This window comes from Seriola dumerili, unplaced genomic scaffold (assembly GCF_002260705.1).
Source record: "Seriola dumerili isolate Sdu_G_001 unplaced genomic scaffold, Sdu_1.0 BDQW01000226.1, whole genome shotgun sequence".
In the NCBI taxonomy this organism is placed as follows: domain Eukaryota; kingdom Metazoa; phylum Chordata; class Actinopteri; order Carangiformes; family Carangidae; genus Seriola; species Seriola dumerili.
In genome coordinates this window covers 2,677,999-2,697,734 of record NW_019174481.1, presented here as the reverse complement: position 1 = coordinate 2,697,734, position 19,736 = coordinate 2,677,999, and the positions used below count along the sequence as shown (strand labels likewise).

Genomic DNA, 19,736 nt, shown 5'->3' with positions numbered 1-19,736 from the left:
GCACCACCTTCTTGGGTTGCAGACAAGCACCATTCTGACCACAGACTTTGCACAGTGTAAGTTTTGAACAAGATGCCACCTGACTCCAAGTGCACGAACTTCTGCCTGGTTTATATCGACAAAACCCTGTAATTGTATTTCTTTGGTATTCCTAGCAAATGCTCACCACACATTAGGGTCCTCATACTCCTACTACCTAAGAGTCCTGAGCATTTGACCTCATACCTGATAAAACCATCACTGACATTTGACCCAACAAAGATTCAACCAGTTTCAGATCTGGGAAGCCATTCATTCCAGTCACACTCCTCTAGCTGCTTCTGCCCTTGGCAGAATTAGGGTAAAAGTCTTCTAGTTTCACTGTGACATGACCAAGTTGAGCCATCTTCAGCACCTGGCCTGCTTTGCAGTCACTCTTCTTCCCTATGGGAAACAGTCACAACAAGGAAACATATCTCTTGTTGCTGGCTGAGAAAGAACAAAAACCTTGAGACACTCTGCAGTTGTACAGATACTATACTATACTGTTTTTGTATTTTGGCTGGTTCTGTGTAATTGATTTGTAAGCATTCACAGAAAAATCTCTGTTCTACTGTGAATATGTTCCATCTACTGCCTCTTTTTGTGGAAAGCTTGAGAGGGGCCATAAGAGGATGGAGTCAGACCACGTAAAGACCATGTAGTGGGCCATGTGGGAAATAGGATGAGAATGCTCTGCTCATCTTAACCTTTACTCCCTCATCAGGCCAGGCTAATCCTGGCCAAGGTTAAATGAGCAGGCTACTCAAAAGATCAAACATCTAAAACAGAGTAGAGAAGAAGAGTAACACAAAATTCTCTTATGTACGTCTGCTCGATTTGTCAATAACCCTCTTAATCTCCCTTGTCACCACTGTATTAGTTATTTCCATGTTTCTTTTAACGGCAATTTGTTTTAGGCTGGTGCCATACATATTTTTTTAATGAATACATTATTTTGTGATGGGCCCTTAATGACAATTGCATGGCTCGACAGGAATTCAACTCCGTTGAATAAGTGGGAAACTCTTAGAGTGATGTAGGAGCTCTCAGATTACCTCTCACTGCCTTCCCTGACCTGGTAAAAGAAACCTATGACCTCTTTTCATCCTCTCAGGAGGCTTAAGTGCTTTACTGACACTATGATCCATTTACAGCATGACTGACATTTAACATATTTGATATTTATTATCTCTTTAACTGGCATCTTTTTCTTTTTAAAATTTTGAATTTTAAATTACAGTTTGGTGAAATATTTGTGAACAAGAGTCAAGTTGAAATAAGGACCTTGTCCTCTATTCTCTCTTTCCTCAGTGTAATCATTCAGTGTCCTTTTTTGACAAATCAAATTAAACTCAACGTCTTGCTGGGGACATTGTGATCTTATTTTACTTATTGCTGTATTTTTTTTTTTTTCTAAAAACATTTTATTCACTTTCACACTGGTTGAACTATGTGGGGGTCAGTCTGGGCTTTTGTGAGTCAAAGGTCTGAGTCTGGAGCTCTGACGGCAAGCAAAGCCCCTGATCTTGAGCAGGGCACTAACAGCTTGAGACCATTTGAGAAAGGATTAGCTAATATTATCTGAGGTTTATCTCGCTAAATTAGCCTACATCACTGTAGCTGTAGCATAGGGCTACTGCGAACAGCAATGACAAAAGGAAAATGCCAATTCATTGTATTAAAAGTGTAAACATTAAAACCACCTATGTGGTTTGAGAGAAGTGCTGCAACAGTGAAATGCAAATACTGACTTAGGCTAATAGGTAACGTATATACAATACCAGAGTTGTAATAAGACCAGACAACAGATTCACATAGAGAGTTAATGTAGGTTTTAGCTCAATCAGAACAATATGGTTGTTCGCCCAAAATGTTTTGGCTTTCCTCTCTTGTGTGTGTAGTGTCACTGTGACGTATCAGGTGTATCACAAGTCCTCAGTTTAACCTCCGTTCTGTCACACGATTAAGGTCATGCTCTTCAGGCTTTTTATACACGGACCTGTAGAAAGAAGCCCAGGTGCAATGTTGATCTGATCCTTTGAATCTATGTGATGACTCTTGATTTAATCAGCCAATGCTACATTGTTACTTGTGTATGTAGAAATAGGGAAAAAGATCAACTTGTGTTGTTTTTTTGGTTATGCTAAGTATGCAGTTTCTTTTCTTACAATGTTCGGTTATTGCTCAGTGGCTAAATGGAGCAGAACAATTGAACTTGATTGTGGACAAACCAGCTACTGGTGTGTTGTATTTACTAAGTACTTCATCAGTTGTTTTATTTCTTGTGAGTGCAATGTCACAGCATCCTGCTGAGCACCTAACTACTTCTCTATAGACATGTCTGCAGTTTAGCAGTCATGTAGCAAATAATCTTATAACCTCTAATAAAAATACTAGACATATGAGATATAAGACATGGATGCATTACTTCTCAATATCAAAAACACATAGTAGACACATAGCTCCATGTGTATTACACTCAATGAAAATGACTCATTTCATTAATATGTAAAACAGCATTTTTTATTAAATTATAGAGACAGCCTGACTAATTAAAACATCTTGCAAATACTAAAAGGAAATTTACTGTTTAATTAAGCCAAATCTCAGACATGTACATGTTGTCATAGCAAAGTATAGTAATTATATTAATTACTAGGTATAATTTTTTAATTCCTTAAATGTTAAAATGCTTTCTAAAAATTTTAAGTAGTTGTCATTGTAAAGTAGTGGTCACTGATGAATGTAGGTAAATTATGAGAATGAAAGAGGATGAGGGCATGAGGAGTAAACTCAGCAAGCTGAAGTACCTGCTCTGTCTAGACTGGGACCAGGAAAAAGATGAGGATGCATGGGATATTTTAGAGCCATGGTTTACTATATTAACAGCCTAAGTGAAAATATTTCTTAATTATTCTGCTCAAGGGTCCAACTACAATATATATATATATTTTCAATCCATATGTTAAAATACCATATGTAAATACTCATCCAAACATTACTGTGTCACTGCTTTTTTTTGTGTCTTTTAACTTCATCTTGCAATTAAATGCATAGTCAATAGCCCATTGGACCACTGTTAGAGACTACTGAACACCACGAACAAATATAGAGGGCTACAAAGCCTCTTAGGACAGAGCCCGCTTATGATTCCCTTTCCGTGCATGGCATCCTTGAATAGACCACACAAAGATCCTTAAGCCAAAATCCCTCCCTGGTATTTAATTCTAAATGAGTAATTACTGGGTGTGTCAGTGTGTCTTAGGTTTGCAGGTAGGCTGGGTGAAGGAGCTCATTTGCACGCTGGCTTCGGAGCGAATTGCACTCTCACACAGACACACACATTCTGAGAGACGCTGCACTGGTTATAAGAGGGTATCCGTGGGGAGCCACTGAAGAACCCAGTCACTTAGGGGGGACAGATCACATACAGCCGCCAAGATGTGTGACATGGGGGGACTGGATAACCTGGTGGCCAACACGGCCTACCTAAAAGCTCAGGGTGGTGATGACAAGGAGATGAAAAAGCGCCGTCGCAGCTTGTCTCTTCCCAAGCCTGAGCAATGTGGTCCAGTACGAGCTTCCCTTGACAAGGACTTTACATCAATTTGTGAAAGGCAGCCTATTGGCAAAAAGTTTTTCCGTGACTTCCTGGCAAATACCAGTGAATTTAAGCTTGCTGCTGATTTCCTGGATGAGCTGTATGACTGGGATCTGGCTGAAGGTGCAACAAAAGACAAGGCACGTCAAAACATCCTCAACAAGTATTGCAAGGCTGACTCCAAGACCTTCCTGTCGTTTCTTACCGGGGAGCCTGCTGAGAAGTGCAAGTCTGTGACAGATGCCAACTTTGAGGAGGTGATGAAAAGCAAAGTCCAGGAAGGTGTAAGAGATTTTCTGAAAGGCAAACCCTTCACAGATTACCAGGCCAGCCCATTCTTTGATAAATTCCTCCAGTGGAAAGAGTATGAGAAACAGCCCATCAGTGACAAATACTTCTATGAGTTTAGAACTCTGGGAAAAGGAGGCTTCGGAGAGGTAAGCATGCAAATGCATCTACATTTAATCTCTAGTCTGTTTGTTGTTGTGGCAAATAATTGACCTTTTTAGTTGCAGGAGTCTTTCCAGACTCCTCAGGTGTGATGGTGTTGTTAATCAATCATGTATTACCGTCGTATTTTTTTAATAAGTTATACTAAAACTGTAAGATAATGTGCATTCAACTTTCTGAATTGTAATGATGGTGTTACAGTTGAGTAATTGTGTTGGCCTTGAAGCACACAAAAGGATATACCTGGACAAGAGATCACACCTTACATAACTGAGGATTTACATTGTCTCAAGGTGACCATGAAGTTATGTGGCATACAGGCATACTTTGTAAATTTTAGAAAATAGAAAAACTTTTCAATAAAAATTGTTTTAAAAGATCAACTGTTATTTCAACATGTGAAGAAACCTAAATTTCTGCAGTAAACTGCAGGAATAGAAAATAGTTAATCTGATACATTGTTAATAATCATGTCATTTAAAAGGTTTGAATAACCTTTGAAGATGCCTGAAGAAAATGAGAGGCACATTGTTATCTTGTGAAGCTGATAGGATCAGATGCATGAGATGATGTAATCTAAGCTGAATTTTTACATAACATTACTGATATACAGAGGACCTACAACTGACCCCTGAGGAACCCCTTTACTGAGTCAAGCTCTTAAGAACAAGCCTCAGTATACAACCCAAAAGAAAATAACTAGCTAGACTAGAAGTGTAAAAAGCCATAGAGACTTAAAAATGTTGGTTAACAGTATAATGTCATGTAAACTATGGTAAATGTTGCTGTGATGCCCTTGTCTAAATCTGCTGTGACTGTATAATACTGTTTTATTTTAAAGCAGCAAATTTGGTGGAAGTTGAACAGTGAATCAAACAACTTTATTTGATCTTTGATACTGAACAATCAAACAATAAACAAACAATTAAACAATTTTTAAACCGCTAATGTGACTTTCTTTATGCAGTGGACAAATCTTATCCGCTGTCTATAGAGAAGGAGTGATACCAGAAGTAAATGTTGAGTTAAAGATGTAAGTTAGACAGGTGGCAAATGGGCTGCTAAGACACAGCTGGCCAGGGTCAAGTCAGGTTGACTTCTTGAACCAATTTTCTTGCCTTTATATAGAATCCTAATCAGAGTCGGCAATGGTTCCTTTGCTGCCCAGAGGTCTCCCTGGCATCCTGGTGCCAGAAGACCATGATTTGTTGCTGTGGGAAATGGATTGTAGTAAATTGAAATGGAAAACTGGTTGGACATCTGTAATAAAAAATGCCTTCTTTTTAACAAATAATTTAACAAATAAAATTGTCTTTCTCCAGGTATGTGCTGTTCAGGTGAAGAACACAGGCCAGATGTATGCCTGCAAGAAGTTGTGTAAAAAGCGATTGAAGAAGAAGGGTGGTGAGAAGATGGCCCTGTTGGAGAAGCAGATCTTGGAGAAGGTTAACAGCCTGTTTCTGGTCAACTTGGCCTACGCTTATGACACCAAGACCCACCTGTGCCTTGTCATGACCTTGATGAATGGAGGAGACCTCAAGTACCACATTTACAACATAGGTTATGATGGCAAAGGTGTGGATAAGGGCATTGAGATGAAGCGCATAGTCCATTACACAGCGCAGATCACCACCGGCATTCTGCATCTGCACGCCATGGATATCGTATACCGTGATATGAAGCCGGAGAATGTGTTGCTGGATAGCCAAGGCCAGTGCCGACTTTCAGATTTGGGTCTGGCCATAGAGCTTGTTGCAGGGAAGACTGTCACCCAGATGGTGAGTAGACATACACACAATGAAGTGGCAAATTAGTGTCTTTACAGTAATACGACACTAAGTATACCAAGTTGCACTGTCAAAACCATTAGGATGCTTTTAACATGAGAGCACCTAGCTGGATGATGTCACTGATGATAATGGGAATCATATTAAGACTACACATGATGGAAGATGTATACCCTAAGTGGCCATTTCATCTCTTACTCTAAGTCTTTGAAGTTGCCTAATTCTGTGCACCTGATCTTTAAATCAATAAGATTTTAGCCAAGTCATGATCTACATGGTTGGACTAAGTTTAAGATGATACATACACAAAAACTGCAACAGAACAAAAGAACATGCAAACAGGAAGCACTGGTTCCTCATCTCCGTCTCATCCGCAGAGGAGTTTGGAGCTAAAAACTGAACTCAGGAGCTTGTACAGGCTGTCAATCTTGGTGGGGTTTTTCCTTTAAATCCGGACAGGGATTACTGGATTGCTTAAAGATCTGTGCAATGAGAGTCTCTGAATCCATTATATAACTCAATTGATCCTTTAGCAGTCAGATTATAGCCTGGCCATTTATAGGCCACCATTTTGTGTAGGGGCTATGTTTTAGACCTTGGAGGTCCAGTGGTTGTTAAAGTAGCAGTCAATAAGTGTAAGATGGTTTGTGTCAGTAACTTGGTAACAGAGATTTAGTTGTTTCTGTAGAAGTATTACCTCGGCAAAATTGCTCTGCAGTTTCTTTCCACAATTCTTTACAAACTCTGTAGCCAGTAATTCTTCTTCCCCTGAAGAAAAAATACCATGTCATCAGTGAGTTCAGCTTGATGTTACACCACATTGACTGCACGGGGGGATTCTTGCATCTAACTGAGGATCACTCTACAATATGCAAAGCAGGGTTGTTGTCAGGGTGACAGAGCATTATGGTGGCTATCAGATAAAACACTGTGCTTGAACAATTAAAGTCCAGACAAAAACATATATACATATATAATATAAACATATAATTGTACAGATGGGACATGACCACAACCTTATAAAATTACTGACAAAAGAATCTATGCAACATTGTTTTCAAACATTATTTCTTCAATTTTTTTCTCGTAATACTGCCAGTATATTACACCACGCCTGTACTAACCTATGGATGACCTGAAAAAAAAGATGAAGTAGTTTGCAACAGGGTTTCTTCAGGACTTACTTGCAGTAGCAAAGAGTAAGCTCTCAGCTCTATGAAAGTCCAGTAAGCTCATTATCCAGTACTCTGATGCTCCTCAGCCAGCCAAAGTGACTGGGCTAACCTCCTATAGGCAAGGCTGGCTTTGGTCCCCTAATCCTCTTAGTGAGCATTACACAAGTCTGTCCCTGATTAGATTGACAGATCCAGGTAAAAACTTACGCTGAATACGTTTAGACATGTTAGTTTGCAAACAAGGTGACTTTAAACCAGTTGAAATATACCTAGAGATCTGTTCCTTGCACAAACTTCAGATTAATTCTGGGGACAATTTTGTAGCCTGTATGATCATACATGAAAACATTTGACCCATTTGACTGACCAGAGTGTGCAGTTTTGTTATTTGTTAAGTTAAACTAATTACCATCACATACACACATTTTAGATGAACAGAACAAAGTTAGAAAAAAACACAAGGAAGAAATTGAAAATAATACAGGAGTCTAATAGATTTTGCCTGATAGGTGACTTGGAAGTAAATATTAGAGCAAAAAGTTTAGCACATAAACCTGTTCAAGTTTGGTCACTAGAGATGTACTATCATGGCTTCACTAATCAGTCAGATATCATCTGTGGTCAAGTCGATACACACTAATGGAGTAAAGATCAGATCTCGAAGTTCCAGACGTGTTTAGTGATAATAACCTGTAAAGCAACAAAAACATTTTATGTAAGTACAACAGTAGCAGAAGGTATTATTTCTAAATGCCCTTTAGGTGTTACTATATTAAAGTGGCTATAAAAGGACAGTGCATCCTACAGTCCTCATAATACCCATATAACACTTCACCTGTACTAACCTAGGGATCACCTGAAAAAGATTTTTGCAACAGAGTTTCTTCAGGACTTAGTTGGAGTGGCAAAGAGCAAGCTCTTGGCTCTCTGCCAGTTTGTGCCGTGTCTGTATTAATTATACATTAAGGGCATGGCTACATTCTGGCTGTTACGTCTTTCTGCAGGTGGCCATAACATCCAGAAATGTACAGCCTTTATGTAAGACACAGGACAACTCTGTCAGTGTGTAGACATACATGACTCTTGACAGGCAGCAGGCTTAGCATTAGGATTAAGCTTCTGGTCCCAGGCTGCAGGTGAGGTCATATAGGGAGAGGGAGGGAGAGATGAGGGGGGAGGGGAGCAGAGGAGCATGGAGAGAGTGGGCTAGAGATGGAAAGGTGAAACTTAAAGAGAGAAAGGGAGAAGATGGTCAGCACTAGATTAAGGCTATTACTAACCCAGGCAACAAATCCCTGTGACAGTTGTCTAAGGAGACATATAAAGATTATGTCTTCCAGTCTGTCCTTCCACAGACCCTCTTCCTGTTCTCTCTATGCATTTTCAAGTTATGCATTGTTTGCAATGCTCATATTGTTGTACTATCACATAAAGGATTTGTAGATGTACCTTATATTCAGTCTTCCCCCTGTCTTCCTCTCCCTCCTCCAGGCTGGTACTGGAGCATACATGGCCCCTGAGATCCTGTCCAAAACTCCATACAGGACATCAGTGGACTGGTGGGCCCTTGGCTGCAGTATCTATGAGATGGTGGCTGGCTACACACCTTTCAAAGGCCCTGAGGCCAAGAAGGAGAAGGTGGAGAAGGAGGAGGTGCAGCGTCGCATTCTCAACGAGGAGCCTAAGTGGGAGCACAAATGCTTTGATGCTCCCACCAAGGACGTCATCCAACAATTCCTCAAGAAGAAAATTGAGGAGCGCCTGGGCATGAAGTAAGGGCTTCTCGCACTCTGTATCACTTTAAGTAAGACACATAGGTGTTAATGGCTGTACATAGTGGTTTAGTGAATCTGATTTTCTGAAACATCCTGTGCCAACTTTGGTTAATGGGAATGTTAGTAAAAAATTATTTTCAGAATTTCATCTGAAATCAGTTCCACGTATAATTTAGGACTAAAAAAATGTTAAATTGTTTGGATATGCACTGACATCCTGGTGCAAGCCAATTAAGGATGAAGTGGTTGAGTAAAAGCAACATCAAGTGTTAACCTTAACTGTAACCAAAACATTGAAACTCACCTTTGTAGCCACTTTGTTCTTATTTCCTAAAGACTGACATTGCAGTTTTGAAATCTCTGATGGAGAAGTTTATTTTTTGTTCTCTCATTAGGAACGACATGGAGGATCCCCGGAAGCATGAGTGGTTCAAGGCCATCAACTTCCCTCGTCTGGAGGCCGGGCTGGTTGATCCTCCTTGGGTACCGAAACCCAACGTTGTCTACGCCAAGGACACCGGAGATATTGCTGAATTCTCTGAGATCAAGGGCATCGAGTTTGACGCCAAGGACGACAAATTCTTCAAGGAGTTTAGCTCTGGCGCTGTGCCCATCCCGTGGCAGCAGGAGATGATTGAAACTGGACTGTTCGACGAGCTGAATGATCCCAACAGGAAAGAAGGTGGAGGAGATCCTGATGAGGAAAAGAAGTCCGGCACATGTATATTGCTGTGAGCAGCCACATGTTTGATATCACATACCAGTAATAACACTCAATAATTTGTTTGTTTACTCAGTCAGATGTACACTAATATTGATGTTACAGATGGATTATGTTTCATGACAAAGGTGAGCACAAGCACCTTTGTTCAGAAAGAATAACCATCCCTGTCTTGAAAGGTTGCTCATGGTTTAGAGATCTTCTGCTTTCAGGGCAAGGTTCAGTAAAATATGGAAGATGTGATGATGTATTTTGAGCATCATCTCTCTGGCTCACAGCTTGCAGATATACGTACCTAATGATGTAGACTTGAAACAACTTTTTGACCATAAATGACTAAGAGAAATTTTACAACCTCTTTATTAAAGATACTAGCATTAGAAAAGTATTTGTGCCAGAAATACTGTATTACTTCATGAAGAAACTGTCTAAACAAACAGTATTTGCAGTAAAATTATCTGCTGAAGCAATGCTGTTGCATTCAGCATTAAAAGTTAAACAAATTGGAAGGAACAAGTCGTCTCAACCATGACACTGTTCAGTTTGCGTATCTTCTAGTGAATGGTACAAAGGTTACAGCATTTTATAGCTCTCCTGCACCCTCTAATGACCTTTATTGATGCCATCATAGGGTCACACTGTTTCTATAATGAAAAGTGCTTTTTAACCACATGTTGCAGAGATAGTCGTATAGTGTTTAATATAATACGCTGTGATCCTAAACCTCAGGCTGATCACTGCATTTATATCCAGGTGGTTTTCTTTCTGCCCAACATTTTACTTTTCTAAAAACTTTAGAAAGCATCTATTTAATCTGTATGTATTGTATATAAATAAATATATCTATATCTATGCAAAGAAAGAAATGAAAAGATGTAAGTAATTTCAAATTTAGGATTTGTTTAAAAGAAAATGAAGAATACTGAACACCTCTTCACTAAGTCCCTCTACTATTGGTGCTATGAGGCTCAACTTAGTGAGAAATGGAGACTCTTTTAGCCCTGGGATCCTGGGACAGAGGTGAGTGCAGAAACAGCAGTTCACTGCTACATGTGGAGGAGGAGAATTTAGAGGAGTTGGGCATTAAATTCCTGTACCAGGAATGTACAGGTTGCCCTGTCCACAGCCCTGAAACACTGTGATACTTCAGGGCTCTTTTCTTAGTTTGAGATGAGTGTGAATAACTCAAACTAGCCAGATCCTGAAAAAAGATTCCACTGCTGTGGTTGTTGAGATGAGTATAGAGACTTGGGTTAGTTCAAAATAAGTTCCTTGTTATTCTTGTTTGTCTCAGGGTAATTACTTGCTTAAGTTTTTAAATGTCCAGATCTTGGGCCAAGTTGAGTTTTTACAGTTAATGTTAATATGATATAAATATATATGATACATGTACTTGTAAATATACCATGAGAGGAATTGCCACTGTAGAAATGTCAGATGTAAAGCAGAAATTTCTTTGAATCTTGAATCATTTGATTAAATGAAAATATGTCTTTTAGAATGTGTGTCTGTTCTGTGAATATTTATGTGTTTGTCTCAATACAGTACATTTGTTGTAGTGTTGATGCTTAACAACACTTGAAGAGCACATCTAACACCAGCGTCAGTGCCTCAAATTGTGCCATGTTACGCATGTTCTCTGGGCTATATATAACCACAGAGAAAGTGCTGCTGACGACTCTGGAGTAAAACCTAAAAATATCAGCTGCATTAATCCCTTTCAGGATGCTGACCGTGGTCAGGCTGCGCTCCAGGCCGCCACAAATTGGCAAGTTTAACTCTTAGCTGATAAGGCGATAACCAGTGTTATCCTTGCGCCTTCTTTGCTTAAATCAGCTTCAAATCCCCTCAGGTTCTGAAGCATCTCAATGTTATTGCCAAGTGAAATATCTGAGCAGAAATCAGCAGCTACACGGCTGCTCAGATGATTATTTCACCACATTTTGACATTTTCCAATCCTAATACGGCATGTGAGTGCAGTAAAGGAATAACTGAGCCTATTGATGGCGTTTTGTTTTTTCTTTTGTAAGCAAATCTTTGCATAATAATTGTGGAAAACATTTAAACAGTGACAGAAAAACACTGATACACTCAGTTATGAGTGTCATTTTCCACATCAGACTTTCACTTTTAAATATTTCTTATATTTACAAGATTTTCCAATTAATTTTTGCCTATTTCTTTGGCTACAAGACTGAAAAACAGAAACAGCCAGATGAAAATATTCGTTTGGTATTTTCTTTTTTCTCCACAACCGCTTGTTTACAGCTGTCGAAACTCAAGGACGGTAAGAGCTTAGGAGACTCTAAGGTGGATTCTTGCTCCAGCTAAACCCCGAGAGATTATGTCACATATAGCAGGACTTGGGTACAGACTACTGTTGAAAGTGAAAGATAGAGCTGCTGCTGCCTCGGGGCGCTGTAGGAGCTGGATAGATGGATGTGCTGTAATATCAGAGCAGACAGGTGTGAGCAGACTTCTTTTAATACTGACTTGATATATTATACTCCTACAGCCAGTGCAATCTCTGTGGGTCCAGCACAGTGATTCAGCTGTAGTGTATTCGTGAGAAGACATCTAAATAAGTAGAAAATATAACTACACTTCCAGGTGGGTATACTGGGGCCTGAGCACCCGACACTACTGCTAAACAAAGGCTCCCTTACCCAGACCAAGGAGAACATTATTCAGTGTATTGGTTGTGACCTTATTGGTGGAGGTGAAAAGGAAAACAAATCTCAGCATCTAATCACTAAGCTTATTTCCCAGTGGCTGTCACTGGATATTGTGGAAACCAGTGGCATCTTTAATTATGTGGATTTGTCCACATTGATGTGTGCAGTCGGAAGGACCACAACATTCACAAATGGGAAATGTAAAATACCTCACTAACCTCTTTGGTTTTTCTGTAACTGCTCATTCCTTTTAGCTGCACCATGTTTGAACCACTCTCTCACTGACAGCTCCCTCCGCCTGTCTTGTTTCTGGCTCCCTCATGTGGCAACAGGTTTGTGCTACACTGACGGCGGGAGAATGAGAATCGTGGTGAAAGATGTATCAGCAATCCCACTCGATCTGCCTGGTTTCTCTCCACTGTCCCGTTATAAAGCACACGAACAGCTCTGAAGTCAAACTGTTGCGTATTATATCATTTCATTTTACATCCATACATGCATTTAGAGATTCATTTATTCATGCCAATTTCCAAATCAAAAGCTTGTGCCTGTGGGATGGTCTGGTGTTTTAGCTCATTCGTTTGCTCACTCGTATTAACACTGAATACTTCTTCCAGCTCTGGCAAAAAGCTACAGAACAATTAAGAAATTATTACAAAAAAAAAAAAATAGAAAAAATAGATTTTTTTTTTTTTTCAAAATCACTTTTATTCCACAATTTATTTCATCAGGTCTTAAGGCACCCTGAAGAGATGTTACAAGTTGTTCTTTCAAATGCGGGTTCCTTTTAAGACTGTGTAAACATAGCTTTGAATAAGATCATTTCCTGTAAATCTTTGCTTAAATTATTTCTTTACAGTGCACAGACATTGTGTTTTGTGACAAAAATACAATGTGAATTAAGTAAATATGGTAGATAGTGTATATATATATACATTGAAGAGTAATAGATTGGCAGACAATCAGATCAACAGGCTGAAGAAGAGAGAAATCTAACAAACAATCTTTGAGACCCAGATAGATATACAGATCACGTAAAGATATACAGTACATAGTTACAGTGAACTTCTTTATTTTTGCAACGCTTTTCCAGCACCTCTCCGCCTTGAAAACAATTTCAACACTGTACCTTCTGTGTGTGTGTGTGTCTGTGTGTGTGTGTGTGTGTGTGTGTGTGTGTCACCTCAGCCACCATCAACACGCAGCACCCGGCGAGGTGAAGCGAGACAACGTATCCAATCCCGGAGGGCCCACCCACATGTTGGCTATTGCAGTGGAGAGGTGAGTAAACAGGAAGACGGGCAGACAGACAGACGGACATGCAGACAGACAGACAGACGGCACAAGACTGGGTTGTGGCTACGCAGACCACAACACAAAGATCTATCTATAATTCCCTAAATATGGTAAGGATCACAATGTATTTATATGTAGAAAGGGACTTTGTAATTGGCATTTCATATACAGGGATACAGTGGCTATACTTGATTATCAAGGTACGTTCCTATGAAGTCTTTGTGATGTGATAATGTGAATACTCTGGAGATGTGTTGGAAATGTTCTACTTTCTCAATTACACTATACAGCAAGATAAAAATCCTCTCAACATCAGCGATAATACAGTCGTCCATACAGTTTGGAGGGATGGAAACAACACTCTCTTCCTGACAGCAGGAAAATCTAAAAAACATTTAAAAAAATTGTATCAGCAACTACACAATAGCTCCAAATGGCTTGGTTGCAATGGCTATAAGTTACCTAATCACATCAATACTAAAAAAAATTAAAAAAAAATAAAATAAAATGAACTGAAGTGAAGAATGAAGAGTGCAACAGGTGAATGAATGAAAGGATGGATGGATGGTCAGGAGCAGAGCCTGTGTCTTGTTCTGGGGATCTTTGAGGAGGTCAGCAAAGGAATCATCAAGGAAAGAAGGGTCAGAAATGTCAGCAAAGCAACATTCGATTTCTGTAACTGGCTCTTCTACTGGAAGCCAAACTAATCTGCATTAAAATGTTTTGGCCACATCCCAAAATGCAGTCTTTGTGACGTATTTGACACTTCCTTCCTTCCTTTTTTATTTATTTTTTAAATCTTTAAACATAAATCCTTAGTACACGTGGGCAGCCTCTGCACCAGGTTTCTGTCATCTCTTTTACTCGACCACCTTGATCCTGAAGGTGACGCGGCCCAGGAACTTATCTCTTTCATCGTCGTTGCGGATGTCAGAGCCCTCTACCCTGCACTCCACTGACAGCTCCTTGTTGTAGTCCTCCTTGGTGAGCAGCAGCTTCACAGCCACCAGAGGCTGCACGTAATTCTCCTGCATCAGGGAAGAGACAGCCATCTGTCAATAATGCGTCAACCTGAGGACGTTAACAGACATGATCTGACTGGGGATAAATACTTACATGAGCTCTCTTGCCATAGTAGGGGAAATACATCTTATCAATGCGCCCCTCACTTGGGAAATATTGCATTTGAATTGGGTTGTCCTTCTGCAGAGAAGAACATGTGTTAATCCACATGGACTTGATACTAAATGAAATGTTAATTTACTTAGAATGAGACGTTTTTCCAAGATCACATGGGACATAACATGAAAAAAGGGAAAGTAACTGCTCTGCTGTTAGAGAAGAGATTTAAATGATGATGTGGACAACGTGACGTGTTCTGCTTTAATCTGCAAATATATTGCATATTTGTGGCTAAAAATCACGCAGATTAGATTAGGAATGACTTGAAAATGGCACTAGGATGGGTTTAGAGGCACCTGCATAATGGCCTGTTACATAATAAAAATGTGCTAACACCCCTACTGGCCTTATCCTGATAATTTACATACTTCTCTTACCCTAAAGCCATCAGTGACAGCATGCAGAAAGAAATCAGACACAAAACAGACAAAAAGAAGGAAAAAAAATGAAAGAAAGGTGAACAAAAATAAAATATTGAGACTGTTGATGGTTATCAGAGCTTTTTTTGTGAGAGAAATAAAAAAAAATAAAAAATACACATACAAACAAGTGGCACATGTATAGTCTGGAGAAAAATTTTTACTTTTACTGTGCAGTTGATATAGGGATCGCCGCGGGGCTTCAGCCCAATGATCTATGAGGTGAGGGAAACAGGAAACGTTGAGACTATTAACAGAAACAGATGTAGAAAAGCTGCTGCCTGTGAGGAACCAAAATTAGAAATTAATCAAATTATTCATCTTATTTTTGGGGACTGAACAAAGGTAGATGAGAAGCTGGCAGAGAGGGAAGAAAACGTTGACCCACTCAGGAAAGCAAGGACAAAATTGTACATTTGTAATAGAGGGAGACAATTTTGAAGCTTCTCAAAAACATCACGAGAGACGAGCCTCAATCAGTGAAAAGTGAAAGTGGGTGTTACCCTGTTCATTTTCACTAGCACGCAGGGTTTTCCCTCAGAATATCCAAAGTTGATGTCAGAAAGGCCAGAGCAGAAACTGAGGGATCCTCTCTTGAAGCGACAAGCTTTCTTTGTCATTTCCTCGGTATCGTCCTGCAGAAAGTACTCTCCCTGAGCGCAGTCCTCGTTCTTCTCCTGCTCTGTATCATTATATCCTGAGAGAGAGGGAGATGAGCAGAGATACATTCGGATACACGGCATGAATCGCTGGAAAAATGTCCGTGAAGAGGAGAATGGATTTCATTTATTAGAAATGGTGCACTTACTTTGCAGGAAGGACTCCAGGTGTTGGACGTACTGAGAATACTTGAGCGGGTCGGATTTGTTGAATGTGATGTCCAGTGAATTTGGACGAATCATCAAGCCTGCAACAGAGACATAAAGTAAACACAGAGTAAAGTAGTAAACGATCCCTGCAAGAGAAACTGAAGCCTCCAGTTACACCTAAACATTCTCCTCCCAGGTGCACAGCTGATATCACACAGGAAGAGCTTTCAAAACAGGTCGATAAAAAAAGCAGCTGTAATGTAGCGCATTATTGTGACAGCATCTCAATGGTGCGAGTATGAATAATGAATGCCTGAGAGAGAAATGCTGCCAGTTACAGTACCTGAAAGTCACCAATACCCCCATTGTACATACCGAATGTTGGGAGAAACTAACCTGGATGTGGAACTCGGTCTCTGTACCTCGGCACATTGTCATCCAGAGTGAGCAGCAGCACCCACATCGTCAGGGCGAACATACCGGCCAAGAAACAGTAGAAAACCAAGTAGAACAACAGGATGAGGGCTGGAGGAAGTTGACACAGAGACACAGAAATAGAAGAGAAGGAGAAAAGAGACATAATGAGGGATGGAGACAGAGCGGGGTCATGTTTGATTGACTACCAGCTTTAACCACACATGGGCTTGGACAAATGCCTTCAGATTTTCCTCATCTGCAGGCCAAAGAAAAATATAATTTAAGTGTACAATCCCTTTGAGAGAAACCATTTTGGAACAAGAGGGGAAATGTTGCTCACTAGTGCAAACGTGGGGCCATCGTTCACTAGAGACCCTCAGTTTTCAAATCTCATAAGATTCAGGGATGATGCTGCAGTGCTCAGAGCATCTGCTGCCTCATTTATGGCAGGAGGCAGGAGGAGAGAAAAAAAGGAGGCACAGCTATGGAAACATCTGACTCAAAATGGTTCACCACCATCCAGGCTCTCACAGCACGGATGCCCTCTAAGTTGACAGACAAAAAAAAAAAAAAAAAAAGAAAAAAAAAAGGATGGCCCCCTCAGCTTCCTGCTGTACACCCCCCCCCCTCCTCCTTCTCTCATTCCTCCCCAACAGTATCCCACAATGCACCTGCCTAGTGCGTGAAAGAGAGAGAAAGAGGAGAGAGGGAATCCCATTTGACCTTGACAGGCATGCTAATGTGGGCGGCCATGCAACTGCATGCACAGCAGCACAGGGGCCCAGGCAGCCCGACAGCCCGTGCTAGCCTATAGGAGCTGGCTGCTGGAGGGAGGGTGGTGTGTTACTACCTCACCCTGGAAATAACTGGGGAATCATTGCATGAAATGTATGGCCTGATCAGCTACAGAGTCAGCCCAGGAATGCTGTAGCACACTCCATCTGACATGAATAGGTAATTATCAGCTGGGCTCTTCAGTGTGAATGCAATTTCCTGATAATCCTATTAATGCAGATGGTAAATATGAAAAAAAAAATCTGTGCAGTGATGATTGATCACCATCTGATTGTTTATTTCCACCTATGCAGCAAAGAGAGTGGTGCACACCTTATGTAGCATCATTCATCTTGGCGAGCCTCCTGGTACAGGCTTCTCCTTTACACCTTCATGTAGGCCTATGATGTCTCCTCAGATAATCCACTATCTACATGGCAGTCATTTTAATCCATCCTCACACAGACATATATGGTAAGATATTCAAGAGGCACACATCTATTCATGCTTGGAAAACGGAAAGAGGAAGACATCAGATTCTGTACAAGCCCCGTGAATGTCAGAGCACATCCACTAATTGGCTGCTGTATGACGGGGATCCTTACCCCAGCTGCTGGCCGTGCGACCCAGCACCTCCCCGGTCCTCGGGTTGTAGAAGGAGTCCTTCCAGCTGGACGCGTTCTCCTTGTTGGTCGCTTTATCCTCGGTGCTCGCCATGGTGGTGATCTATTATTTTTTCTTCTTCTTCTTTTCGTCCAAAATGTGCGGTTTCTTCTGCCTAAAAAAATGCAGAAAAGCGCAGCAGGCGATGTAATGAGGCGAAGAAGCCGGGGACGCGGCGGTGAGTGGTCGGATCAATGGTTGGGAAGGAGTGGGCGGTGTAGAAAGAGGGAGAGCAGAAGGAGAGAGATGCTCTGGTGGAACAAAAAAAAAGCCGAGAAGGGGAAGGTGAGGAAAGAGGAGAGAAAAAAACGTCAGTGACGTCCACACAAACCCCGTCGTGGCAGCTGATGCAGTGCGACCAGATGGATATACATTGGTTAATGACGGAGGGACGCACTGAGACGCACAGTTACGCGCACAAATTATAAATACAGCGCACATTATCTTTCTTATTATCTATTATGTTATAATGGCTACATGTGTTTGGGAACAAGCTGGGATCTCCATTTTATATTACATGCCTGCAGGCTGTGGGATGCTTCAACAAACACAAGGAAAATGCAAACGTGACATTTTGATTGTGAAACCAAAGGATCAAAGTGCGTCTGAGGTACTCAACAATGAACGTTTAGGTCTTTTTTGGCTTCTGTGTTATATATCCTAATCATCCAGGTTTATTCTAGGTTCATTCCACCTCTTCTGCGCCCAAGTCGTATGCACTGAGTCACCAAACCAATGACCAATCCAATAGGCAGGAGTGGATTTCGACAGCGATGGATGCATTGTTTATCGGTGTAGGCTACAGAAAACTCTGGTTTAGTGTGCGTACACACACACACACACACACACACACACACACACATATAAGTATATAATGCCAGTGATCAGCATGTTTGAAGCCTATGAGGGTGCTATTTGTGACTGACTGACTGAACATAGATATTTGGGGCATTTGCCAATCCTTGTTGCTATGGCAATAGAACACGACTGAAACTAGAATGTATGTGTGTGTGTGTGTGTGTGTGTGTGTGTGTGTGTGTGTGTGTGTGTGTGTGTGTGAGAAAGAGAGAGAGAATACATAGAGTGCATGATTGTAAACAGATGTGTCAAAGTTAACAGGACATTTTACTGGAATCTGTCTTCTTCTTCTGTCTGTTTTCTGTTAATATCAGTATATTAGCTACAGCTGTAGAACAAATATAGTTCTTCTTAAGTAAATGCAAATTTCTGCTTTGGCAATATGTGCACATGCGTGTCTTGTCAGTGACAAATGAACTGACTTGAGAGAGGAGTTAGATGCTTAGGCAGCAGGGGGAGAGGATGAGACACTGACAGGAAAGAAAAAAGACAAAAGCTTAACTTCTAACCCCCTGACACTCCAGCGAACATTCCCAATGTGACACAGAGAGAGAGAAAAGAGAAGAGGCAGTTATATAATGACCCTTGGTGCAGGGTTCAGCTCGTATGGGGGAGGGGGACTGGAGTAGTGGTCACATTGCATCAAGTTCCTGCTGTCAGACTGAATTTGTTGCAAGGCAGGGTCCACCACAACTCATACAATGCGGCACCAGGCACAATACTAGCACACACACACACACACACACACACACACACACACACACACACACACACACACACACAAACACACACACACACACACACCCATTTTACTGATTAGTGTGAGAGCCGGCAGCACTGATTCATGGGCTAGTCCTGGTCTGCCTCTCTCACTCGAGCACATTTTTCTCTGTGAAGGCATCCCACTGCAAGCCAAGCCCACTGGCAAAAAAAAAAAACTGCCCATCTTTGAGTGAGAGAGCTGAGACTCACAGCCAGACCAGAGGGAGCGTTTGGGTGCAGGGGATGGGCGACTTGATGCAGAAAAAGCCACACTGTATGGATCTGTATGGTGCTCCTCCAAGTGAACACGCACACAATCCTCCCATTGTTTAGGAAAACCCCCTTTCGTG

The 19,736-nt window shown here is 41.0% G+C and overlaps 2 protein-coding genes across 2 annotated transcripts; one reads left to right on the top strand and one right to left on the bottom strand.

Annotated features, from left to right (window-relative positions):
• Positions 1 to 3,341: 3,341 nt before the first annotated feature.
• On the top strand, positions 3,342 to 10,025 carry grk7 (G protein-coupled receptor kinase 7). Its single transcript, XM_022754905.1, has 4 exons — positions 3,342 to 4,059; positions 5,395 to 5,850; positions 8,526 to 8,806; positions 9,205 to 10,025. The coding sequence occupies exons 1-4, from the start codon at positions 3,463 to 3,465 to the stop codon at positions 9,542 to 9,544; spliced, it is 1,674 nt and encodes a 557-aa protein (XP_022610626.1). The 5' UTR covers positions 3,342 to 3,462; the 3' UTR covers positions 9,545 to 10,025.
• A 2,889-nt stretch (positions 10,026 to 12,914) lies between these two features.
• On the bottom strand, positions 12,915 to 18,039 carry atp1b3 (ATPase Na+/K+ transporting subunit beta 3). The gene is made up of 7 exons (XM_022754924.1): positions 17,709 to 18,039; positions 16,309 to 16,437; positions 15,912 to 16,010; positions 15,607 to 15,800; positions 15,268 to 15,318; positions 14,619 to 14,705; positions 12,915 to 14,530 (listed from the first exon to the last, which is right to left on the bottom strand). Exons 1-7 carry the CDS (start codon positions 17,818 to 17,820, stop codon positions 14,363 to 14,365), a joined length of 840 nt encoding a protein of 279 aa, XP_022610645.1. The 5' UTR covers positions 17,821 to 18,039; the 3' UTR covers positions 12,915 to 14,362.
• Between the last annotated feature and the right edge of the window lie 1,697 nt (positions 18,040 to 19,736).